Source organism: Calypte anna, chromosome 1, assembly GCF_003957555.1.
Source record: "Calypte anna isolate BGI_N300 chromosome 1, bCalAnn1_v1.p, whole genome shotgun sequence".
NCBI classification, from domain to species: domain Eukaryota; kingdom Metazoa; phylum Chordata; class Aves; order Apodiformes; family Trochilidae; genus Calypte; species Calypte anna.
In genome coordinates this window covers 88,005,564-88,031,365 of record NC_044244.1, presented here as the reverse complement: position 1 = coordinate 88,031,365, position 25,802 = coordinate 88,005,564, and the positions used below count along the sequence as shown (strand labels likewise).

Sequence of the window (25,802 nt, the reverse complement as noted above, 5' to 3'; positions counted from 1 at the left end):
CTCTCTCTCTGGCAGCTGCCCACAGGCTCCAAAGACAGGCAGGTCCTGGTGTCACCCACTGGGCACAGGCAACCTCAGTCCTCCCCAGCTCCCCAGTCTGGAGGAGAGGACTGAAGCAATCTCGCCTCCAGCAGGATGGGACACCTTCCTGGCATCTGGGAGATCACGTCATGGGAGGCTTCACACAGAGCCCGAGCCTAACCCTGCTCAACATGTTAATGAAACATTTACCAGAGGGAATATCTTAGAGACAACCACCACCAGAGTGACCACCACCCTGTGCACCCTGGCCTGACTTTGAAGCTGAACCCATTTTGAGCTGGATGGGTGTGTGTGGAAAATGCGACCTCCAGTGGCCCCCTCCCGATAAAGTCATCCTTCATTTCCCTGGATACGGTCTTCAAGAGTGTGAATGTCACCCAGCTAGTAAGGGCCAAGAGCACTTGAGATGGTTCACTGGGCTTACAGAGGTGCTTTGGGTGAAAGGAAAACACAGTTGGAGCTTTTTTGCATGGAATTTAATACCATAACCCATAAGTCATCGCAGGCGGAGCAACACAGTAGCACAAGCTGTCATGAGTATTACCAGCAGGGTGATGAAAAAAAAGAAACCCCGGGGAGCTTGGATGGCCAATGAGTGGGAAAGCCTTCCTTGCTGCAGGAAACCGAGCATTAGCTGTGGGATGCACTAACCACAACGCTGCCGGTGAAATGCAAGAAGTCTCTTTTTTTTTTTCGTTTTTTTCTTTTTTTGGGGGGGGCTCGGGGGTGTGCGGAAGAGGAAGGAGTATCATAGCTGACAAGACTCTGACTTGCTGATTTGCCCCGATTGGAGCTGCAGAAAGGTCCGGACCCGCGGGACAAGGACTCTGCTGAGAGCAGCGGTGTCTCCGTGAAAGCCCAGAGGGCGAGGCCCATTCGGCAGAGGCCGAGGGTGCCCGCATCACCCTGCGGTGCTCCGCAAGGCCGCCGGACCCGCTGCCCCGATGCTCAAGACCGGCGCGGGAAGCCACAAGCCCCGCCCCCGGGCTGTCGCTCAGCGCGGTTGCTATGGCAGCGGCTCAGGGCTCGCCTCCGCTGTTTCCATGGCAGCGGGGCCTGCCCAGCCCGCGGCCTGAGGGAGCGCCCCAGCGGCGGGGCAAGAGGGGTCTGTGAGCATGGAGACAGAGCAGGAGTCCTCTCAGGAGGAGGAGGAGGAGGGCCAGGAGGAGAAGGAGACAGAGGAGGAGGGCGAGGAGAAAGAGGGCGAGGAGGAGAAGGACGAGGAGGAGAAGAAAGAGCAGTCGGAGCAGGAGGAGGAGGAAGAGCAGGTGGGGCGGGGGCTCGCAGCACCCTCTGGCTGTGGTTAGGCCAGCGCTAGTGTTGTGCTCTCTCCTTCTTTCCCAGGTGGTGGCTCCCTGTCCCCTGACGGAAGAGGTACTGAAGGAGGGCCTCTCGCTCCTCTGCAAGACAAGCGATGGTCTGGCCCATGCTTATGTGAAATTTGAAGCCAAGTTAAAGTGAGTGTGCAACACCTACCCCAGGAGAAGGCCTCTTGCCCTCCAGGCATCCATGTAGCAGCTATGCAGTAAGGCCTCTGGTCATCAGCTGTGTGAGGCAGGAGCCTTTTCCAGGCCATGCTCTCCATCTGTCTTACCCATCCTCAGCCCTGAGTTCGAGACTGCCTCCACTACAGCCAAACACACTGGTGGGAACATAAGCGTACCTCTGGACCAGGGGTAGCCTGTCCATCCCTCTTTACTGTGGTCTCCTAGGGGGACCTGAACAGGGTGATCTATTGATCCATTAAGCATCTCTGCCATTAACTGCAAACCTTTAAGGCATGCACTTGTAAGCACAGTGCCACAATGGTCTGTGGGCAGTTTGGAGCCTCAGCCCCAACAGTACACCCTCATAACCCTAGACCTAATTGGCCTCAGTAAGGCTGTCTTTCAGCAGCCTCATGGTATCTCAAACTGCTTTTTCCCACTAGAAAAGTCCTTCCACATAGTCCTTGATGGTGCCACTGTTGTCTGACAGACCCACTCTCCCAAACTTAACCTCTTTTCTGCTCTGTTTCTAACCTCTTCTGACAGGTACAATTCAATGGGAATAAGAACTCCCTGTGCTAGGAAAGCAGATCCAATCTTAGCATTTGGCCTTGTTAACAGATTCTTTGGACTGTCTCTATCACCTCCCTTTTTCTCCCTTCTCTCCAGCAAGTCCTCCTAGGACAAGGGAAGTTTTGTTGAGGAGCAAGCTGAAAGCTGGTAGCAGGGGGAAATATGGGAGATGTTTAATTCACATCTTCCTTCCCACAGGGACTTGACAGACATCAGCCTCCTTGAGTGCTTCATTCACCTGCGGTATGTGGATTTGTCAGAGAACAAGTTGAAAGATTTGTCTCCACTGAGCAACCTAACCCAGCTCCTTTGGCTGAAGGTGGATGGCAATCTGCTTGCTAGTGCCTGCATGCAGGAGCTGCCCTACCTTCAGATCCTCAGCTTTGCTCAGAACCGCATCAAGAACATGGAGGGCATTACACACCCCCTCTTAGCCAACCTCAGCCTCAAAGGTGATACAATGTCTCCTTGTTCCTGTTCCTTTGTTAGTAGGACACTCTCTTTGTGTGGGATTAATTCACTGTTTTTTCCTCCTCTGAAACTCAGGCAATAAAATTCAGACATTGCTGGGCCTGAGCCACGGCCAACTGTTCAGCCTGCAAATCCTGGAGCTGCGAGGAAACAAGATAGAGAAAACAGCAGGACTGAATCTTCCCAAGCTCAAGGACCTCTATCTGGTAAGAGATTAGCCAGGTTGGGGAGTGGACCAAAGCTGCTGCAGAGCATGGCACCTCCATTTAGTGATGGAAAGGAGATGCTGTCTCTTACAAAGCAGCATAATTTTTGTGCTAACCTGTTCAGTTCAATCTCAGCCTGAGAGAGGAACCAATTTCAGAGAGCTAAAGAGACAAGGTCACTTCTTTGGGGTAGCTCCTTTTCCACTGTCTGCCCAGATAGTGCAGAGGCAGTAACCACTGACCAGGAAGTCCTCTGCAGAGAGTGGGGGAGTTGGCAGCACCCTGTACATCAGGTTGAACATCTCAGTGAAACTGAGACAGGAGAAGCAATTTCCTTATGCCATAAACAGCTGCTTCAGTGAACACTCACTCCTGGAGATGCACGTAAAGAAAGTATGTATGGCTTAGTCCCATGCATCACATGGTGCTACAGCTTGTGAAGACTGGGCTGGTGTCCTGAGTCACTGCTTCTTTAAAAGCAATTAAAGATAATGAAGGCTTAGAAAAGCTATGTGGTTTATTTTCATCAAGACTCACTGGCAGAAAACACCGAGAAGATTGCTTGATGTGATTGCCTGCAATTTTGTGGTGGAAAACTGAGATTTAGGACTAGAGGTGCTGGAAGAAGGGATGAAGTGGGTAAGTCCACAGATAAAACACAGAATTCCAAAGTAAAACCTGTCACTGTGGTGAATAATTGCAGGGAACCAAACATAATCTATGAATTTATTTTATTTATTTAAATAAATAACTTTATTTAATAAATAATGTTTATTTAAATAAATAACGTTCCTGGCATGACTGAAGAATTTCTGAGCTGTACATATGAAGTGGGCAAATTCCAAGACATGATTATTAAAACTAGAACAACTGACCTATTTCTCAGGAATCTTTGAGGCTTGAATTTATCTTCCATGTCTGCATGCTCACTAAATCATATTGGACAGGAGGTGTCTCTCCCAGTATTTCTTTACTTTCTGAATAAAGGTTTTGGTATTATTTGAGCCATGGGTATAGATAGAAAGCTGATACCTCAAGAATAGGCTTCAAGACAAAGGATTCAGTTTAAGGGACCTGAACCAAGTTTGGTTGATACAGTTGTAGATGAAATTTAGCATTAAAAATGTTATAGCCACAAGCAGGAAGACTGTGACCTGGCTATATACCGGGGTTAGGGCTAAGGGTTTAGGTTTAGTGTTAGAATTTAGTGTTAGGGTTATAGTTAGGTTTAGGGTTTGGGTTAGGAGTTAGAGTAAGGGTTAGCATTAGGTTTAGAGGCAGCATTATGGTTAGGATTAGGCAGGTTAGGTTTATGGTTACGCTCATTATGGTTAGTGGTAGGGTTTTGGCTGAGGTTTAGGGTTCAGGATAGTATTACGTGTTTGTGTTTAGGGTTAGGGTTGGTTTCATTAGTGTTAGGGTTTAGGGTTATGGTAAGATTCATTACTATTTAGGTTTAGGTTTATGGTTAGGGTTGGTATTATGCTAAGTCATTAGTTTTAGGGCTAGTGTTTAGTATTATGGTTTGTGTTATGTTTTGCATTTCAGATTAGGGTTTGTATATGGTTAGGATTGAGGGTTAGTGCTAGGGTTTAGCCTTAGGGTTAGGGGTTAGAGTTGAGGGTTTAAGGTTAGGTTAGGGTTAGGTTCAGTAAGGTTTTAGCTTTGGGTTGATGGTAGGTTTAGGGTTAGGTTTTATGGTGAGGATTAGCATTAGGTTTAGGGTTTTGTTTTAGGGTAGGGTCATTGGCATCAGGATTAGGGTTAGTTTTAGAGTTTATTCTTCGGGTTAGGCTTAGGCTTAGTTTTAAAGTTTAGTCTTAGGTTTAGGCTTCTGCTTAGGGTTAGCACTGTCTCTTGTATGAGTTTTAGGATAACTCCTCTCAGAAGTATGTTGTAGTTCCTGGTCATTGTGGAGCAGTGGTGACAATGTCTATCTAGAGCAGTGCCACATATGCAGGGAGCAGAGATGAAATCATGGTCAATATTGTTATTGTAGCTTCCTATAAGAAGGGTGGCTAAAACTAAACTTTCCTGACTGTTAAATATGTTCACATGATATATGCTACACTTTCCTCTTTTTGTCCTTTTTTACCCTCTTGACTTATCCCAGTGGGTGTACACTTTTCCTTGTCCAGTTATCCTCTTTTTCTACAAAACATCCTTTTCCTGAGTGACTCTGTCCTTTGCTGTTCTCCTATCTCACCAATTCAGCCTGCACCCCTTTCACTAGTCTCAGGAGTCAACCATGTCACTGCCTGGGTACCAACAAGGAACAGAGCAGCACCTCTCTTCCTGTTTCCCATGCAGAGATCTTCATCCTTAGAGACTGCAGCCCTAACCCACAGTCACATGTAAAGCCCTGTGCAGTTCCAGGCTGGAGAATGTGGCAGGGAAGTTGTAGTCATCAGAATTGTTCCCAGCCTGGCTGGAGAATGTGGCAGGGAGGTTGTAGTTACCAGGGATGTTCCAAACTTGGCTGCACAAGGCGATGATCATTGGTGTTAACACTGAGCTGAGCCCACGCTTGGGAAGGAGGCCTCTAGTGGTCTTTTCCAGCCAAAATCCTGTTGTGAAGCAACTGCTGAAATTCAGAGCTTCATACTTCTCCATGTCGTAACTCACATGGATTCAGTGAAGTGAAAGAAATAAAATTATGGGGATTTTTTAACTGATGAGGCAAATTCTTCCTGTTTTTCAGTTGTCAGATTTGTTGAAAGAAGGTGCTCCTGTGGATGGATAACAACAGTTACACCTGGAAAAGATTAAAACTAAGCCAAGCAACAACCTCCCCCATACTGCAACCTCTCTAAGGAGTTACAAAGCCTTCTTGTGCTCCTAGAGGAGTAGCAGAGGAGACTTCTAGGTGGTAGATTTCACCCACAAGGAAAGCATTTGACAGTGGAAGATCCCTGGACTATGTGGACTGTGTGACTGAGAGGGGCTGGTCATCCTTTAAATAACCTTGTCCCAGGCTCAGGCCCATGCTTTTCCCTCCACACTGTTGCTCTCTGAGGCCTTAGGCACTCAGATTTGGCACTGCCATGGGAGGGGGAGCTGCACTGGCAGTGGAGTACTCATCTGAGGTGGTTTTGGCTCAGTCACAAAGTGGTGCTACAAGAATGATTTTTTCAGCCAACTTTTGGTCCTTGAATCTGCATACTTAGAACCCATTTGGGCAAGACCCAGAACAACCTAATGTTGTTCAGAGAAGCTGTGTTATGTAGCTTCAGAGAAGGCTGTGTTATGAGTGAGGGAGTCTGAAGGGTAGAAAGAGCTTTAAAGGCTAGGAATAACTGCTATTCCCTCTCCTGCCTGGCCCTTTTTTCCTTCTCTCTTCCTCTGTGGTGCTCAGGCCCAGAATGCCATTCAGAGCCTCGAAGGCCTCGAGGGACTAGGACAGCTGACAACTCTGCACCTGCGTGACAACCAGCTTGAGACCCTGGATGGATTTTGTAGTAGCATGAAGTGCCTGCAGTACCTCAATCTACGGTGGGTGTCCCTGCTCTGTGTTGAGATCAGAGACCCCTTTCAACAGTCTTTACTCTCATTTAGGTCTTTAGGATTTTTCTGGTTCCTTTGGAAGTTGAACACCTGATGAGAATGGGTTATCTTTTGCATCCTGAACCAGTGCTCAGTGCTTGGCTGTCTAGGATTAAAACAGCCAGAGCCTTTCCTGGGCTTTTCAGAAGAGATCTGCCTCTCCACTTACTCTCACAGCCCACCTCATGCTTTTTATTCTTTGCCATAACTCTCTTGAATCCCTGCCTGCATGTTCATGCAGAGATCGCAAGTGCCCTTCAATTTTCAGCATAGCCATACAGGGTGATGGTGATACCACACAATTCAATGGAATGTTTGAGCACAGAGAAATCCAGAGATTGTCCATTTTGTCCCTCAGTCTGGGGAGCTAAAGATAGATCTGGGTCTTAGAATACAGGCTGGTGGTCTAAGGCCTCTGGTCTGTCATACTGCTACATTTTCTTATGTCTGTCTTGTCAGTTTATTGTTCCAAAGAGACCTCACTGCTTGTGTGTTTCTCTTTCCCCTGCTCTCTGTGCTTCCTCTTCTTCAGGAGCAATAGGATCAATAATCTTAAGGAGGTAGCAAAACTGCAGGTCCTCCCCAGCCTGCAGGTACTGGTGCTGTTGGACAACCCATGTTCTGATGAACAAAATTACCGGATAGAGGTCCTGGTCTTGCTGCCAAACCTGCAACGCCTTGACAAGGAGTTAGTTGAGGAAGATGAGCAGGCAGAGGCAAAAAAAATCTCCCAGGAACGACAGGAAGAACAAAAGGTGAGAACAGTATGGCAGAGGGAGAAGTAAGTGAAGGGAAAGAGCAAGGATCAAACATGCTGCTCAAGCCTCTCCTCATCTAGATTACATGAAAGCTGAGGTGGGGCAGTCCCAAGGGCAGAGGAGCCTGAAAGGGAGACTGGACTTAGCAACCTGATTGTGTGATGGCGCTGATCTCAACCTGATTGCCATTTCTAGGCTCCACTAGCAGAATTGAGTGGTAAAAAGGGAAGTCAGGCATGAAATCATTTAACTTCTCTCTCTTTCCTTCTGCAGGAAATGGAAGGATCTCTCCAGGATGATGTGACTGAGTGACTTCTGGTTTTAAACCTATTCCCAAACTCAGTCAAGAGTTTAAGATGTCTTCCCTCACATGTGCAGCTGGGAAAGTGAGAGCTGCAGGTAGCAGAGCGACTTTCACCTAATTTTACCCCTGGAGAGGAGGGCTACCCATCGTGGTCCTGCAAGGTACCCTGAGGTAATGCAGTGTTTTCACAGTCACTGCACTCGTGCTCTAGTCTTAATAGGGCCGAGAGGAAAAAGGGGAAAGGGGAGGGTTACAGACTCTGTAGTTCACTTTATGTTGCAAAAAAAATCCTACCAGATTTTTCATATTTGAATAAAAATAATTAATGAGCTTGGAGTGACTTTAATTGTTTATCCTGCACACCCACGCCTATTCCCTGGCTCTCTCATGCTTGTCTGTCTGTGCCTATCCCTATCCCTTGCTCTCTATGCCTATCCCTTGCCCATCTCTCTCTCCATCCTCTACGTGCTGTTTGCAAAGCTTTGCTAAATCCTGACTCATCGCAGCTCCGGGTCACATGCTGCTGTCCCGGCCCTATCAGGGGCGTCTCCATCCTGCTGCTGCCTCCGCCGTTGGCTTAGAGGACACATCATCTCCCCTTGAGGTCCTGCATCCCTCCTCAGCTTCATCCTCTCTCCTATCTGCCAGCACTTGCTCAATTTCTCCTTCACCCCTGCCCTAGGAAGGTAAGTGTCTCCCCACGGCCAGCAACACCCTCACCGCATGCATGTTTCTGCTCCCCACCCCGTGCCCTCCAAACCCCACACGCAGTGTGGGGTCCCTGCAGAGAAGCACCACGGTGAGCAGCATTAACAACTAAACTCCCCTCACTTTCTCTCCTGCTCCTCCCACCTTCTCTTCACCCCCACCCTTCTCACTTTTCTTTCGTATTTTAATTTCAGGTACTCCCTCCTGCCCTATCCCAGGCAAGCATCGTTTCAGATGTGAACGTAGGGAATTGCAGGAGGGGGGCAACCTACCGGGGATAGGTGGTGATCCTAAGGGCATCGCCGGGAGGTGCTGCGGGAGGGGTGGGGAGGAGGCAAAGCTCCGTTCGGGCATTGCTGGGGAAAGGACCCAGCCTAAGACCAGAACAATCTCCCGAGGTGTTGACATAAACACAGGCGCTCAGCCCGGTCCCAGGGAGAGGGAGGCAGGAGAGGGGATGTTTTCTCATCTGCACAGCTACACACCACACAGGGGGGGGTGGGGGGCGGGGGGAGGAGAGGGGGGAGCATCAGGGAGAGGAGGTGACAGTCAAGCAAGCAATAGCTGCATCAGCCACGACACTGCAGCAGTGCGGGCTTCCTGGGAGCAGTGCCCAGCCCAGGAGAATTGCAGCAGCACAAGGGGCTGGTGGCAGTGGCTTGGGGGAGAGGTCTTCTCAATGCTGGCCTGTCTGGCAGGGGGAGAGAACGGCTGCAGGGTGATCTCCAGTGAATCGATGCCCTGGGAACACGCAGTGCCACGGAGCAGGGACAGTCTGCTGGGGTGCCCTGCACAGCCCCTGTTCAAGGGAAGCTGCCCAACCTCCAGCCTGCTTCCTCTCTCCTCCTCACTCTGGTCTGTGGGCTCTCTGCTATGGTTCCATCCCAATCCCTTATCCCTGCTGATCCGCCTCTGACCTCCTTTCAGGACAGTGCAGTGGATGCCAGGGATTTCAGGGTGGTTCTTTATGCTATTCAAAGGAGGGCAAGCACAGGAGGATATGGGAAGCAACACAAGTGGAGAAAGGGCTGCAAAGGACTAGTGGGGAAAAGAGAACAAGTGAATGATGGGTGGGGCAGGCAAGGCTGAATTTTGGCTTGTCATTTGGCTTCCTGGCTCCAACCAGGGCAGGTGGATGTGGGCAGAGGGATGCAACCATGGGCAGCATGACCATGTAAACTGATAGGGCACTGCATCTGGCATGGGTCTTGCTGTCCAAGATCACTTTAATGGGGTGCTGTTCCTCTCACCACAATGGAGGCTTCTGGGGCATGGCCAGGGCACTGCTGCAAAGGAAGCTCGCAGCTGCACGGGCACAGCTCTGGAGGAAGTTCCCATGGTGTGTGCCAGATGGTGTGAGGAGCGATGCCAAAGTGGCTGATGGGGGATCCCAGCCCAGATGGACATGGTGGAGTGCCCTCTGCAAGCTTGGTGTCACTGACTGAAACCCCCCAGTAAGGGAAGCTCTTGCTGGAACTTCAGAGCAGTGCAATTTCCTTGTAATTTCCACAGACCCCAGGCAATGTGGTTGAGAGCTGACCCCAGCCTCCCCTAGCCTACTTCTTAGCTCCCCTGGGTGCTATGATGTGCTATTGGTAGTGCCCCCTACCCTGTGTCCCCCAACCCCATACTGAGCCCCAGTGCCAGCTGTACCCCTGCCAAATGCTCACACAGCATGATTCTGTCTGGGGAAAAAAAAAAAGCTTTTCCTCTCATGCTTGGCTTGGTCACTACACCGAGCTTTAGGTGGGTCTTGTTCTGCTTTGGGTTGAGGGAATTATCTGTGGGATCCAGGGGAGGAAAACCTGTCAGGGGTGTGGGGTGACATGCACCTCGCTGCTGCTGCTGCTCTCTCTCCAGGGGCAGATGCAGCTCCCCAACATAACACAGCCCCACAGCTGGGGGAATAAGAAAATGGGATGGAGGAGCGAGTTGTGTTGGATCCCCTAAGGCAGAAAACTTTGGCAAGGGTTGCTCTTTCCATTGGCTGTCCTCACTCACCACTATGTTTTCCACTTCAGATTTAACTGGGCACATCCAAAATGCTGGGTTTCCTCACCCTCCTTCTCTGACAGAGGCGTCTCCTGGTCCCATCAGCTTTCTGAGCAGTGTGAAGGGTCGAGACGTTCAGGCAGGGCCAGGTCTCTCCTCCATTCAGAGCCCTCTCTGCCATGTCTGAGGCACTGTGGCCTTCATCAAGGTGGTGCCTCGGGCTCCCAGCCTCCTCCACGCTCCTGGTGCCTCAGCACAGCTTGAGCCAGCTTCCCACAGAGCTGGGACATGACTGGGTGTCTGCAGGAGCTGGGCTGCAGCAGCTCCTCCACCACAGGCTGGAGAAGGGCTGAGGGTCTCCATGGGGCCACTGCCTCCTTGCCCTGACTGGCTCTGCCCCAGGCAGCCGCTGCTCATCTGGCTCTGTGCCCACTATCCATGGACATGGCCTCTTTTTGCTGCTGGGCCTCAGCAGGGACTGTCCTCTCCTCCGGCAAGGGGAAGGGAGATGCTGGGAGTTGGTGCCTCGTCCTCGGTGCTGGGGCCAGGGGCAGCAGCTGTGCCAGCTGATCCCTCTTAACAAGGAGTGCTGGGAAGGGGCAGTGCTCAGCTGTGGCTCCCAGCTTGTCACTTGCAGCAAAAGGACAGAATACATTCCAATAGGTTATCTATTGGTTCTTGCACCAAATGTGGGTAGATTCCCACAACCTGGATTTTAATAGCAGTTTATGAATTTCCTTGAGCCAACAGTTTTTGCTCTTCCTTGGCTTCCCTTGTCTCTGTCGGTGTCTTGTCCAGACATTAGAAGGGTCAGCACCACATTCTGAGGCTTCTCAGAGCTGACCATGTCCTGTCCTCTCCACAGACCGACCATGGCAGTTGAGAGGATCCACGCCCGCGAGATCCTGGACTCCCGTGGGAACCCCACTGTTGAGGTGGACCTGTACACACACAAAGGTGCGTGGGTGAGGATGGAAGATGGAGGGGCAGTCCTGCCTACCCTGACAGAGCTGATGCTGCGACAGCAGCCTGGCACAGTCTGCTGATAGCACAAAGGGTCTCCTCTGGTGAGCCCCATACAGACAGCAAGCCAGGGCAAGAGGCAGACACCCAGACTCTGGATGTGCCTCTCCTTATGTGTGTGCTCAGTAGGCCCACAGGTGTGCTGGGCAAATCATTAAGAGACAGCTGGCTGCCATGTTCTAGTTCTGGGAATGATGTTGGCCCCTGGGTGGCTGAGATCCATGTTTCCCAGTCTAGAAGCCCAGAGTGCGTTTCTTTCTGCCACCCTAGTACTCCATTTCTGAGAGGCATTCCAGGCAGCCAGTGAGGCCATCCATTTGCTAAAGTGATGCCCCCACTCTCTCCCACAAAAGCAGGATAGAAGCAGATGCGTGAGGATTTCCCCTCCTTTTCACCCACTCCACTCATTCACTTTTTGCTGTTTCCCAGGCATGTTTCGAGCAGCAGTCCCCAGTGGTGCATCCACGGGTATCTATGAAGCTCTGGAGCTGCGAGACAACGACAAATCACGTTTCCTCGGAAAAGGTGGGGAGATACCTGCTCTGCACCCCATTCCTGGGGCTGTCTGTGTGTGGGTCTCCATTGCAGGGATCTCATCCACTGGTGTGACGTGGATGTGTCCCACTGCCCTCAGGGAGACCCCAGAGCCACAGACCTGGCTTTAAGTGAAAGATCGGGCCTCAACCTTTCCTCACTGTCTCCTTCTCTCAGTTTCACTATTAGTCCTCTCCCTCCCTCTTTCTACTCTCCTCTTTGACCCACCCTCTCTCTCTCTCTCTCTCTCTCTTTCTCTTTCTCTGTCTCTTCCCTTCTTTAGGAGTGCTGCAGGCCGTGGATCATATCAACAGCACTGTCGCCCCAGCTCTCGTGGGCTCTGTAAGGATTTCTCTTTTGTTCTCCCTTGTCCAATGCTTACTCTGTTCCGTCTCTGTCTCCCAATCTGTTTCTGCCTCTCTTCATCTCACTGGGTTAACAGACGTAGTGATGCTCTCTGTGAACCTGAGCGCACCCCCCTCCTGCCCTCCATGCCTGTATGTGTCCACAGTGATCTTTTCTCTGGGAGGAAAGGATTTAACGCTACCTGGTCCCCTTGATGCTCCCTGTAGAGCTCTCTCCTTCTTCCAGATGCGCTTCTTCTCAAGCACTGAACGTCACTCATGTATCTGTGGCCTCGCACCCGTTTGTCCTACCCGGCACTCACGGTGTGATGAGCAGTCACTGTACCCATGCAAAGTCTGGCAGCCCTCCCATCCCAGCCTTGTGGAGTGGCAGTGTTGCATCTGCAAGCTCCTTACTATTGAAGACTTGGAACCTGCTCTGAGGAGAGCTGAGCTGAAGCCACACGTTACACTCAGTGCAGCCCATGGCGAGTCTGGCTGAGAGCTCAGCTCTCTCCACCCTGAAAAACACCAAGCCTGGTGGAGGGCTTTCTCTGTTTGGCCTAATCCTGCTTTCCACCTCATTCCTGGGGACAGCTCCATCCAGTCCGCATTTGCTTGCTTGGGGCTGAGCATGTACAGTTGTTTGCTCAGCTTCTGTGTGATCACAGCACCACAAAGCTCCTGGGAAGCTGCCAAAAGGCTGGTTAAATCCCCAGGGGAGTTCTGTGCCCCCAGCAACACATTGCCTTTCCTGGACTGCTGCTGATCCCCTCTCCAGCATGGGTACATCTACACAACACTGCAGTAATGTCATTGTGGTTACCTAACTTGACTCTATACCAAGGCACTAATTTCCAGAGCTTTGTGTGTATATGTTTCCCCACAAGCTAAAAAGGTCTCTGTTCCCTGTGGCTTCTCCATTGACACCTCTTTTCTCACACGCCAGAGCCAACAGCTCCTCTTAGCCTCCCCATCTCAAGAACTGTTTGTTTCTTGCAGGGCCTCTCTGTTGTGGATCAAGAGAAGATAGACAACCTGATGCTTGAGATGGATGGCACAGAAAACAAATGTAATTAATTCCTCTTCTTTGTCTTGGGAAGTAAAGAGCATGGGGGGCTGCAGGGCTGCAGTGGGGAGCACTGTCAGAGGAGCCTAGGACTGGGCTAGAGGAAGGGCACCCGCTGGGCAGAAGGTCACTGCCTGTGAAGCCTAACTCCTTCTTGTTTTTGCTCACAGCCAAGTTTGGTGCCAATGCTATCCTGGGAGTTTCACTGGCTGTGTGCAAGGCAGGAGCTGCAGAGAAGGATGTCCCCCTGTACCGCCACATTGCTGACTTGGCCGGCAACTCCGACCTCATCCTTCCTGTGCCTGTAAGATTCCTCTATCCTTCCACCTTCAGAAACTCCAAAGGAAACCTCAGAGGTTGTGTTGGGAGGGAGAGAAGACAGGGATATAAGACAAACATCAGCTGTGTGCACTGCACTCATCAAGGAAGCAAAACAAGGCCTGGCATTTCTCAGATTTCAATACTGAGATGAGAGGTCTGAGGGGTTAAAACAGAGGTTGTGGTGGGGGCTGGCTGAGGATCTTACTCTCAGTACAAGAAGCACAGGGCATCATGTGAACCCTCTGTGGCACAGTGCAAAACAAGGGAACGTGGGTCTTCATACCAGAGGTAGCTGCCCTTTGAAATTCCTTCAAAAAGTCAGTTGTGGATGCTAAAATTTCCTCAGAGTCAGGGAGAAAGGTCCTAGAAGAGAGACTGACTTATCAGCATTGCTGATAAACACAAACAGATAAGCATAGATAAGCACAAATAGCCAGGGAGATTCCAGGAAGCAGGTGGGAAAGTCCTCTCCAACCATTTGCTTTGAGCTACTGCTGGAAGGAAGACCCTGGACTTAAGGGTGCCTTTTGTCTGCTGCGTTGTAGCTGACGTGTTACACTACCCTGTAGGATGTGGCATAACTGGGCAGGGTGACTCCTCTGAGAGCCTCCTCTAGGTGGTGCCAAGACCAGTTGCTTCAGCTCTGATTCTCTTATGGATTCTTCCAGGCTTTCAATGTGATCAATGGAGGTTCCCACGCAGGCAATAAACTGGCCATGCAAGAGTTCATGATCCTGCCTGTGGGAGCTGAAAGCTTCCGCGATGCCATGCGCATCGGGGCTGAAGTTTATCACAACCTCAAGAGTGTAATCAAGGAGAAGTATGGCAAAGATGCTACCAATGTGGGTGATGAGGGAGGCTTTGCCCCCAACATCCTGGAAAACAGTGAAGGTGAGAGCCTTGCAGAGATAGGGTACCCCTGCCTGCAGTGCTGTGGTTTCCTATACCCTAGTCACATCATTTTCCAAAGATTGGCTCAAAACATGATGCCTCAGTGTCACTGACATCCTGTGTCAGGGAATGGTTTCTTAGCTCCTTCTCCTTGGTCCTTGATCTGTCACTCCATACAAACCTTTCATGCATGTGAATACTATTCCAAGGCTTTCCCCTAGCTTGTCTCTAAGCTGTGGGAATATATTTTAATTCTTCCTCGTCCCTTTGGACATGTCCTCCACAGTTCCTTCTTGTTTCTATTGTGCTCTGGGCTCACTTCTACTCCTCCCATCACACCGGTAGGCTCTCAGTAGCTCCCAGAACCCTCCCAAGGGAGGTTGCCACTGAAAGGCAGCGCTCTCTGCATGGACTGACTCTCCTGACTCTTCCCAGCTCTGGAGCTCCTCAAGGAAGCTATTGACAAGGCAGGCTACACAGACAAGATTGTCATTGGTATGGACGTGGCAGCCTCTGAGTTCTACCGTGATGGCAAATATGACCTGGACTTCAAGTCCCCAGATGACCCAAGCCGCTACATTTCTGCAGATGAGCTGGGTGACCTCTACCAGAGCTTTGTACGTGATTATCCAGGTGAGCTGCTGTGCTAGGCAGTAGAGGGTCAGCACTGGTGTTGCCTGTCTAACAGGTGCATCCCCTCTGTGGTTTGGGTTGGGAAAGGAGAAAGCTTTGACTCCTGGCTCCTCTGTTGTTCCTTCAGTGGTCTCCATTGAGGACCCCTTTGACCAAGATGATTGGGAGGCCTGGTCCAAGTTCACAGCCAACGTGGGGATTCAGATAGTGGGAGATGACCTGACAGTGACAAACCCAAAGCGCATCGAGCGAGCTGTTGAAGAGAAGGCCTGCAACTGCCTTCTGCTCAAAGTCAACCAGATTGGATCTGTCACAGAGGCCATCCAAGCGTGAGTTGAGTCTGCTGCTTCTGTTGTCCTGTTAAAGGGTTGGTGATGAACCACAGCAGGGTGTGATGCCATTCATTGGATGAATAGACTTTTGATTCTACCAGAGCCTGGGCTGCTGAGGGTGGGAAGAGAGGGTGCTTGGATTTCACCCTGTGTAGGTGGTGGTTATAGGAGTGGGAGCTACCGATCACATTTCTCACTTGTGCAGATGCAAGTTGGCCCAGGAGAATGGCTGGGGTGTGATGGTGAGCCACCGATCTGGGGAGACTGAGGATACCTTCATTGCTGATCTGGTTGTAGGACTGTGCACCGGGCAGGTAGGTGAGACCCTACAAAGGGGGTCTGAAGACAGAATCGCCTGCTCTGCCATGGAAAACCTGTGTCTTACAATGTCTGTTTTGGGAAATGCTTTACAGATAAAGACGGGTGCTCCCTGCAGGTCTGAACGCCTGGCTAAATACAACCAGCTCATGAGGTAAGGGGCTCTAGGGAGGGGACCACAGAAAAAAGAATGGGGGAGTGACTAATTGGAATGGGAGGAGCTAAAAGCCCTGGGGTAGATGGGGCTTCTGAGGGAAACATGAAGATAAGGCACAGAGAAGAGAATAGGAAATTGGGGAGATCTCTGGAGCAGACTCCTTCCCTCCTCCTTGGCATAAGGGTGTAGCCCCACAGGTGCAGCAGCTGGCAAGAGCTGAGCTCTTCCAGCTCATGTCAACTTCCAAGCTGATGCACCACCTCTCTAGCACCCTGCTGCCTCTGACGTTCCTTCATTGCAAGGGCCCGACATGTCCTGTCTCTCTCTCCCCTGCAGGATTGAGGAGGAGCTTGGCGATGAAGCACGCTTTGCTGGACACAACTTTCGCAACCCAAGTGTTCTTTGAACATTGTTCCCAGAGCACAGCCACCCTGATGCTCGTTCCCACCTCACAGACTCTGAAGCCCCCTTTCCTCCACTGTTCCCTTTTTTGCTCTTTCTTCCCCCTCTGCCACCTGGTTCCCTCTCACCTCAAAGCCCCTCAAATTCAGATGTCCCTGGCTAGACATACCAAGATGAAGGATGGGAGAGAGGCCTACACCCTGTCCCTTGCTTCAGGGTCATAAGCATTTCTGGATCTAGGCAGTGTGTGTCTTTTGTGTTTTCCTTTCTGTGCAGGGTCACATCTGAGCAACTCTGTTCATGTGTTGGACCACAGAAGCATGCTGTCTGATGTGTTTCCCTTGTACGCCGAAGCACATGCAGTGAACATATGTGTGTTGGCTGGTATGTTTGGACAACTGCTGCACCTGTAGCTGTGTTTGGATGAGTGTTGCCAGTGGCTCGCTCTTGTTGTGCATGTGTGTAGGTGTAGGTGTACTGGCCCACGGTGTCCTTGTGCCCCAGGCGTGTGTTTGTGCTGAGCCCTGGTGGGACCCGAGTGTCCCTTTCCTCCACCCCCAGTGCTGTGCTGTGTTGGGCTGTGCTTGCCAACAGCTTCGTGTTGAAGTGCACTGCTGTCCTTCACTGGGTGTGCGTGTGTCTGTGCTGCCAGTCTCTGGGTCAGCACATAGTACTGTGGGGCGCTGTATTAAAACACGTCCGTAAACAAACCCATGCTTTCATTTGCTTATCGTGACCTTTTTCTCTCTGTCCCCTTCCCCTTTGCACTCCTTCTTCACTCTCTCTTCTGCCCATAATGTTTGCTTCCCCTACTGGACAGCCCATGCTCAGCTGAGCAACAGACAAACCACAGGTCCCTAAACTCTATTAAAACTTATTTCACACCTAAGTTGCCTGGCCTGGCCTGATGTTTCTCTTTATATGCCAGCGACTGGGAAATGAGGAGATTTTGCCATCAACACAAGGTTAACACAGAAAGGTAACCAAAACAAGCAGAAGTCACTAGCAAGAGAAAGAAAAGGCCCAGGTACCCCCATCTCCTTTCACAGCCTTGTCCCACAGCCAGCCTGCTCTGTTGGACACCCAGCTGAGGAACACTGAGGGGAAGGCAGGTGGGGAGGATGGGAATTGCTCCCATCACCTCCACCAAACCATGTTGTATGAAGATCTGCCCTGCAGGGATTTTAATTGTGCTCTCCACTGGTGTAAAGACATCAGGGTGTGCCACACACCAGCTGCCCAGTGGACTTCAGTGATGGTAAACTGGAACTGTGAGTCTTTGGGAGAGAAAAAGCTGAACCCCCTTCCCCAAAAGGGGCTTGCAGAGCAGTCAATAGAGGAGTGGGTAGGATGTCAAGCTCTCTCAGCTCCATCTTGTTTCACAGGGGCAACACAGCAGTACATGGAGAAAGTAATCTGTGCTCCAGACAGTGCCCCAGCAGGCTGAGTGCCAGCAAACTCCAGTGCCTGCTCAACACCATTATTCTGGACAGACTCCAAAGAAGGTGGGAGGCTGGGGGGTGCCAATGTGAGATATCCAAACCAAGCTGTGTCAGAGAATAAATGGTAAAACTGCCTTGCCTATTCTAATCAGTTCATGTCAGTAGCCCTTTCGTGTGCATTCAGGTCCTGTAAACCTCCTGCTTCATTTCACTACAGAAAGTTTCCAGACCTCTACTCAAGCCACACAGACTTGTCTTTCAGGATGAGCAAGGAAAAGGTAAAGATGGAGGTTGCTCAGCAAGTCCCCAGCCCCCTTGACTGTGTCCTGATGCAGAGTTTAATAATAATGTAAAACACTGTCGTTTCACTGCTGATTCTTTACTAAAGAGCACAGAAGAGGGAGAAAGTTCAAGAAGGGAAGACAAAGACTATGGCACACATGCCCAGAAGAGAAAAGAGGGTGGGAGGGAGAATGTGAGGGTAGCAACGGATTGGTTTCTAGGGGATCACTAGAGAATACAGAACAAATCTCACTGGTAATGAATAGCCTGTGTCCTAGCTGCAGGCCACCTCTAGCCCATGGTCTCAGTCTCGCCTTCAGCCTCTTGGATCAGCAACGCAGCTGCAGAGTAAAACTCCTAAAACACCCAAACGCCAGTGTGCATCCATCACACCACACGCCCGTGGCTGAGCAACCCCACGCAAGCTCCAGAGATGCTGAGAGGCAGAGGGAAGCCGCTGCTGGCCGAGCCGTGTGGCAGGACGGGCAGACACTCCAGCAGCCGGCATAAGGGATGCTCACCCTCAGAGGAGGCACCGTGGTCCCGGGGCCACCAGCCCGGGCTGCCACCGGGAACACAGGGGCAGAAGGTGCTGGGGGCTGGGGAAGTCCAAGGGCGGCTGCCAGCCCTGCACGGCCGCAGCTGCCTTCTGGGAGCTGTAGTCCGGGAATCGCTCGGGGAATGCTCCATTTTCCCATACCGGGGACAGAATTTTTTTTGGGGGGGGGGGGGGGGGGGGGCGGGTTCGGGGATGGTTCGATGAGGGAGGTGCTGCGTGGCGGAAAGGTTTGTCACTGATGGCTTAGTGCATGTAAGGTATATGTGACGCTGGTATGTTGACTTGGGTCACTGTAAATATTTCTCCTTAGCGTCGTAAAATGCACACTGCTCTCTCCTTGCCTCAGCGGCAGAGGTTTGGTGATCGTTTCTTTGTGACAGACCTGTCCAAATGCTTTCCTGTTCCCTCACCCGAGGACTCCTGTTGTATAAGCTGAGCCTACAACAGGCTGCTGTGCAGCAATGTGCCTTCAACCAGAGGCTTAGGAACAGCACAGAGATGGGCTGGAGATGAATCTGTGAAGGGACACATTTGCTGCATTGTTTTTCTTCTGATTCTCAATTCGCATTCTGTTTAGATGCCATTTTCAGAGCAATGATGAGCTGTTAAAGGGATCATTTAGCACTACCCCCTACAGCCTAAAGCCCACAGAACTGTTCTCTCATTTCAACATAAGTGTGTGTGTCCAGGAACTGGAAGATTTCGCTGGATTAGACTTTTTGTACAGTGCACAGGGAAGCCTAAACAATGAGGTTACTGAACTTCTCTGGTATCTTTTTGTTTCTCCCAAGGATGATGGGGTGGTATTCAGCCTTGGGAAACCAACATCTTTAACATTGGAGGCTGTCAGAGACCTTATTCTGCTGAACGCCTTGCAAAATGTCAAAAAAATTGGGTGCTGGTTAATTCCTATTAGGTGCTCATGTCTTTGCTCAAACAAAAAGTGTTCGGTTCTGTTGCTGGAACAATGTATGTCTGTATGTTTTTACATACAGGCAGCTTGGACAGATTTTCAGGAGGACATTGTGAAGCTCTTTCTGTGGGCAAAGTTAGTTTTCTAGAGCATTCCATGTCTTGCTGTGGACACAGCTTTACCTGTGTGCTACACCATGTATGGGGAAGATAAAACATCCCTCATAAATGAGGCAGGTGCCACAGTTTTGGATAAACTGTGTTTAATGTAAGGGCCTCTGCTGTCACATTGTACATAGAATCATAGAATTTTCAGGGCTTCCACCTTTAAAATCACGTAGTTCCAATCCCCCTGCCATGGGCAGGGTCACCTCCCACTAGACCAGGTTGCTCAGAGGCCTGTCCAGCCTGGCCTTAAAAACTTCCAGGGCTGGGGCTTCCACCACCTCTCTGGGCAACCTGTTCAGGTGTCTCACCACCCTCACGGGGAAGAACTTCTTCATAACTTCAAATCTAAATCTCTCCTCCTCTAGTTTGAATCCACTTCCCCTAGTCCTATCACTACCTGACATCCTAAGAAGTCCCTCACCAGCTTTCTTGTAGCTCCCTTCAGATACTGGAAGGCTACAATAAGGTCTCCTCAAAGCCTTCTCCTCTCCAGACTGAACAACCCCAACTCTCTCAGTCTGTCTTCATAGGAGAGCTGCTCCAGCCCTCTGATCATCCTTGTGGCCCTTCTCTGAACGCACTCCAGCACATCCATATCTTTTTGGTAACAGGGGCTCCAGAACTGGATGCAGCACTCCAGGTGGGGTCTCATGAGAGCAGAGGAGGAGAATCACCTCCATCAACCTCCTGGCCACACTTCTCTTGATGCAGCACAGGATCCGTTTGGCTTTCTGGGCTGCAAGTGTGCACTGATGGCTCATGTTGAACTTCTCATCCACCACCCAAGTCCTTTCCCTCAGGGCTGTTCTCAATCCAGTCACTGCCCAGACTGTATCAGTGCTTGGGATTGCCCTGACCCAGATTCAGGACCCTGCACTTGGTCTTGTTGAACTTCATGAGGTTGGCATGGTCCCACCTCTCCATCCTGTCAGGGTCCCTCTGGATGCCATCCCTTCCCTCCAGTGTGTCAGCTGCACCACACAGCTTGGGGTCATCCACAAACCTGCTGAGGGTGCACTCAATGCCACCGTCCATGTCACCAACAAAGATGTTAAACAGGACCGGTCCAAATGCTGATCCTTGAGGAACTCCACTTGTCACTGGCCTCCCCTTGGACATGGACCCATTGACAGCTACTCTGTGGGTGCAGCCACCAAGCCAGTTCTTAATCCACTGAGTGGCCCATCCATCAAACCCATGTTTTGGCAGCCTGGAGACCAGGATGTCATGTGGGACAGTGTTGAAAGCTTTGCTCAGGTCCAGGTAAATGATGTTGGTTGCTCCTCCCTTGTCTATTGATGTTATGACCTTTTAATAGAAGGTCACAAGATCTGTTAGGCATGATTTGCCCTTGGTGAAGCCATATTGATTATACCCAATCACTTCACCATTATTATCCTGCTACAGCAGTGCCTCCATGAGGATCTCCCCAATGATCTTACCAGGCACAGAGGTGAGACTCACCAGCCTGTACTCTGGATCTTTCTTCTTTCCCTTTTTGAAAATGGGGGTTATGTTTCCCCCTTTCCAGTCAGTGGAGACTTCACTGGGCTACCATGACTTTTGGGATGTAAAAGACAGTGGTTTAGGAACCCCATCTGCCAGTTCCCTCAGTACCTGTGGGTGTATCCCATTGGGTCCCATGGACTTGTACATTTTTAGGTTCTTCAGGTGGTCACAGACCTGATCTGCACTTAAAATTGTCAGTTCTTCCTTCCAGCCCTTGCCATTGTCTTCTGTGATTTCAGGAGTGTGGCTGGAGCCCTTGCCAGTGAAGACTGAGGTAAAGAAGTCATTGAGAACCTCAGCCTTCTCCATATCACTTGCCACTGGTTCACCTGTTTCCTTTCTGAGGGGGCCCACACCTTCCATAGTCTATAGAAATTTTTGCTGTTCCCCTTGATCTCCCTGGCTAGATTTAGTTCTAAATGAGCTTTGGCTCTTCTAACCAGGTCTCCTGCTTCTCAGACAGCTTCCCCATTCTAGCTGTCCTTTTCTTCAAGGAGGCACATCCTGAGACATTCTGAGATGCATCCTGTCTCAGAAATCAGCCACAGAGGTATGATATACTGGCACATCTAGTGGATAACTGAACTGGAGTGATAGGTAAGCTTAACACTTAACACTAAGCTTGCCCCTCACTTCTAGCAGTACATGATTTAACCTCCAGTATTAACTCCTCCCTGAGCTGTAGCCTAGACCCAATTATCTTGAATAAGTGGTAAACTGAGGCAGCTCATTGCTTTATTACCAGTCACTGAGCCATCTTGGCCATGGGGACAGCCATTGCTGGGAGACTGCTGAGATGGAGCAAGGAGGCTTATAACTTTTATCGGTGTTTCATCATCAACAGACACCAGTTTGTAAGTATTATTTGTGTGAGTTTGAGAGAGCAAGCCACAAGAAACCATCCTGGGTGGTCCTGGCTGGGTTCTGGCTTGAAGAAAGTCTTTTTCCAGGCCTACCACAGACTATGGGGCTTGCTTGATTATTCTTTTCATCAGGAGACTACTGAATGCTGTGTGTCTGCCCTGTTGAAAAGGAAAACTGGGCTCTGTATCTTTAGAATCAGAGTGTCATAGGATGACTCAGATGAGAAGTGTTGCTTGGAGGTCTCCACTCAGCTCCTGCTCACAGCAGGGCTAGCCCCAGACCTAGATCATGTTGCCTGGGGCACTGGCCAGGCAGTTCCTGAATATCTTCAAGGGGTAGGTTCTACAGCCACTCTGGGCATCTGTGCTAGTGCTGCTGAACCAGCTTCAGGGAGTAGTTTTTTCCTTTATCTAGTCAGAATTTCCTTTGTTGCAAATGTTGTGACCATTTTACTGTCCTCTCAAGAGTTTTGCTCTGACTTCTCTGTAGCAGCTCATCCCATTCAAAAATAGCTGAAGAGACTCATTAGTTCCCCCCCAATCTTTATCTACTCAAGGCTGAAAGAATCAGCTCATTTAGCCTTCCTTTGTATGCCAGCAGGCTCCAGCACCTGAACTGTTTCATTGCCCCTTCTGTCAAGTTTATCAGCATTTCTCTTGTGCTCTGTTTCTGTAAGAAGGCTACACCCCAGCCAAGGCCTCTCACTTTTCAGGCTGCTGTCTGCTTTGCAGTGGGATGATGCAGCTGGAGAGACCCAGGGTGTTGTGTCCGACCTCCCTGTCCCAAGGGACATCAGCAAGCTTGGTATCTGCTTATTGGTTCTTCTGTCAGACTGTCTGTCTTGCAGACTGCCTGAGTTATTTATCCACCCTGAAATGATACAGCTAACAACGTTGTATCTGCAACCTGCCCAGGGTCTTAAACCTAATGATTTCATTCCTCATGTTCTACAGCCAGTCCACCTTGGTCTCCCTGCAGGACACTTGTGTTTCTCTTCTCTGTTTTGTGCTCATGTTAACCACCTTGGATCAGAGGGAAGTGTGGTTTTACCCAGCAGCAATTTAGCTGTGAAGATTTCTGAGTGGGGAAGGGTAACAGTTTGTGCCTTTTGGAGGACTGAATGCACCCATGTCAACCCTCCCTACATCCCTCTGGACTCCTGCTCCTAGTCACATCCTCCACAGCTTGTCCTCAGCCAGCCATAGACCCAGAATGGGTCCTGACCAGCTGCACTTGTCTTCAAACACTCATAATTTTCCATCCCTCTGGCCAAAAATGTTGGCCATAATTGGAGAGGCTGCTTTTTGTCCACAAGTAAGCTCTGGGCAGTCAAGAATATACAAATGCAAATTGTAACCCTGCCCCCTGGTCTTGCTTCTCTTGGGAATCACTTCTGCTTTCATAAACTGAGATCATAAGCTTGGTAAGAGTCAGGCCACCTTTGGGCTGCCTTTTGAATCATGCTAAAGGCATTGGGGTGTCAGTCTCCTATGGAATCATCATAAAATCTTGAGAATAAAGTTAACATTTGTGTAAGTCACATTTTTTAACTCATGCAACTGACCTGGTTATGGGAGATGATGACATGAAAATCACTTGGGGCTTGACTTTGTGGTTAAATAAACTTGGTACCACATGTTAGTGATCCAGAGGACCCTGGTACTGAAGTGATACAAACCACGGCAACTTTCACAGAGGCTTTTCCTCTAGTCACTAAGGGTTACCTTAGGGGTTCAGATATTCTGTTTATCATCCAGAAAACAGGGGTTTTAACAAGATCTTCATCAATCACCACTTCAGCCTCTAAAGATCACACTCACTATGAGCTCAGGACAGCCTGACTGTCAACTTCTAAGGCAGCAGTTTGATGCAGCCCTGGCAACTGCACACTGCTGCCTCAACAGCAATGACAACACTTTTATTGCATGGACATCATGGGGCTCAAGCTTGTTGAGACCTCTGCACTTGGGATCAGCTGGGTGTTCTCTTCAAAATAATATTCTGAAATGGTTTGGACTGACTGCCCACCCAAAATCAGTGGGCAATTTGGCAAATGCTGGGCAGAGCTTTTTTTGCAGTCCCCCACACTAAGTGTGGAAACCAGAAAAGTCCTGTGTAACAACAGCACCCCAGGATTAGTGCTGAAAGGGTGGAGGCTCTCGGCTAGGGTCCAGACAAAGAGGTAGGTTGGAGAGAAGGGTGGATGAAAGCACAAATGAAGGCTGGGGACATGAGGCATGCTTATGTTGTGCAACGGGGTGCTGCATGCCAATAGGGTTGGCTCAAGAATGAGAGGCACCATGAACAACGCTGCATCCAGGGGGAACAAGGAGATCCCCAAATGGTGCAGTACACCCCCCCAGGAAGGGGTGTGGAACAACGCTCTGGTTGGGAGCCACTGGTTTACAAAGATGTTGCAGGGACATTGTTACTAATGTTTTTTAAGTGCTTGGATGATGAGCACTACAGAAAAACCCACAAGATGAATACATCTGTATTCACTGTTGAGCTTGGATGCTGTACAGCAAGTAGTGCTTGGAGCCATGTAAAGGACAATAAGAATTACTGAATAAAAGCCCACTGGGAGAGCACCATCCAGCCTACTGACTGAAAGGTCCTGCTGAGGAAATATTTTGTGATTATGCTTAAAGGCTATCAGAGTGCTGTACAAGGCCTTGCACACATGCATGCGAAGTCTCTCTTACTTAGACGTGCAGATGGACACACTTGTGTCCGTGAAGCACAGCCTGGGTTTTCCCTGCATGCCCAGCCTTCCTTTTTGCATCTGAAATGGTCACTGAAGGCAGCATTTGGTTCCCCCGCACCGCAGCTCCGGCTGGCCGCGTCCCACTGAGCTCAGTGGCAGGGTCTGCTTTCGGATGAGGCCCTGAGGTGACTACTCCAGTAACAAAACCAGCAGGCTCCCTCTTCCCTAAAGTCTCCCTCCGACGGCAACTTTTCCAAAATGGCCATGTAGGTCCCCCGCTGGGGCTGCGCTTTGCCGGTCAGGGGAGGCAGCAGCCGCTGCCCGCCCAATTTTCCAAGCACACGGGGGAGGACGTTTCACTTTTTTTAACACCGGGGCTCAGCACGGCAGAGCACGGCACGGTTCGGTTCGGCACGGCACGGGTGGCGGCGGCGGAGTTCGACGTGGCGCTGCTCCAGCCCCGCCCGGCAGAGGTCCACGCCCGCCGGCTCCCCGCAGCCGCGCCGCTGCCGTGACCGCGCTTTGAGGTAGAGGGGGGGTCCCGGTTCCCCCCTCAGTCCCCGGGGCGGCGCTACAGGAGGGGCAGCGCCCCCCGCCAGCCCCCGCAAGCGGCTCTCCCTTTGTGCCGTTGCCTGGTAACCGGGAAGGGGGTGGTGGTGGTGGAAATGGAGGGAGGGAAAGAGGGAAGAAGGGAAGGAGGGAGGGAAGAAGGGAAGGAGGGAAAGGGGAGCGCGCTCGGCGGCGCGCATCCCCCCGCCCCGCGCTGCGTGCTGGTGAGCGCCAGGCAGGCGGCCGCCGCACACAGACCACCCCCCCGCCAGCCCATCCCCCGGGAGGCCTGGCGGCCCCGGCCCCTGCCGCCTCCCCAGCCCCCTCTCGCAGCCGCGGGGAGCCCGGCGGTCCCCAACCCCCCCGGAGTGGGCTCGGTCGTCCCGGCCCCCGTCCTGCCAAAAAGGCTTCTCCGAGCTCCCCCTCCACCCCCCCTCTCTCCTCTCAGGCCTTTGTGCCGGCGCCGGGGCGGGGAGGTGAGAGCCGGAGGAGCGGCGCCCGGCGGCGCGGGGCGCGGCCGGGGAGGGGGCCGGGGCCGAGGCTGGGATGGCTGCTCGCCCCGTGCCCGCCGCTCCTCCCCCGTCCCACGCTCTCCGCGGGTGGGTTTGGGGATGGGGGGTGGGGGACTTAGGGTGGATGTTCCGCGGGGCCCCCGCAGCCGGCTCGGGGAAGGGAGGCGGGGAGGGGCGGTAGCGGGGGGTG

The 25,802-nt window shown here is 51.1% G+C and overlaps 2 protein-coding genes across 2 annotated transcripts; both read left to right on the top strand.

The window, feature by feature from the left end:
• The first annotated feature begins 1,101 nt into the window (after positions 1-1,101).
• Positions 1,102-7,677, top strand: LRRC23 (leucine rich repeat containing 23). Its single transcript, XM_008499165.2, has 7 exons — positions 1,102-1,310; positions 1,387-1,499; positions 2,301-2,554; positions 2,649-2,779; positions 6,135-6,271; positions 6,855-7,077; positions 7,354-7,677. Exons 1-7 carry the CDS (start codon positions 1,158-1,160, stop codon positions 7,390-7,392), a joined length of 1,050 nt encoding a protein of 349 aa, XP_008497387.1. The 5' UTR covers positions 1,102-1,157; the 3' UTR covers positions 7,393-7,677.
• A 411-nt stretch (positions 7,678-8,088) lies between these two features.
• On the top strand, positions 8,089-16,990 carry ENO2 (enolase 2). Its single transcript, XM_008499121.2, has 12 exons — positions 8,089-8,183; positions 10,950-11,041; positions 11,537-11,632; positions 11,925-11,983; positions 12,988-13,057; positions 13,225-13,358; positions 14,044-14,266; positions 14,702-14,899; positions 15,027-15,228; positions 15,437-15,545; positions 15,645-15,703; positions 16,043-16,990. Exons 2-12 carry the CDS (start codon positions 10,957-10,959, stop codon positions 16,110-16,112), a joined length of 1,305 nt encoding a protein of 434 aa, XP_008497343.2. The 5' UTR covers positions 8,089-8,183; positions 10,950-10,956; the 3' UTR covers positions 16,113-16,990.
• Positions 16,991-25,802: the final 8,812 nt, after the last annotated feature.

What these genes read in the sequence shown, in the direction of transcription:
- LRRC23 (XM_008499165.2), top strand. Translation starts at nt 1,158, where the DNA reads ATGGAGACAGAGCAGGAGTCCTCTCAGGAGGAGGAGGAGGAGGGCCAG. An exon ending in AGGAGGAGGAGGAAGAGCAG is followed by an intron (nt 1,311 to 1,386) that starts GTGGGGCGGGGG and finishes CTTCTTTCCCAG; the next exon opens with GTGGTGGCTCCCTGTCCCCT. An exon ending in AGCCAACCTCAGCCTCAAAG is followed by an intron (nt 2,555 to 2,648) that starts GTGATACAATGT and finishes TCTGAAACTCAG; the next exon opens with GCAATAAAATTCAGACATTG.
- ENO2 (XM_008499121.2), top strand. Translation starts at nt 10,957, where the DNA reads ATGGCAGTTGAGAGGATCCACGCCCGCGAGATCCTGGACTCCCGTGGG. An exon ending in ACCTCATCCTTCCTGTGCCT is followed by an intron (nt 13,359 to 14,043) that starts GTAAGATTCCTC and finishes GGATTCTTCCAG; the next exon opens with GCTTTCAATGTGATCAATGG. An exon ending in CTTTGTACGTGATTATCCAG is followed by an intron (nt 14,900 to 15,026) that starts GTGAGCTGCTGT and finishes TTGTTCCTTCAG; the next exon opens with TGGTCTCCATTGAGGACCCC.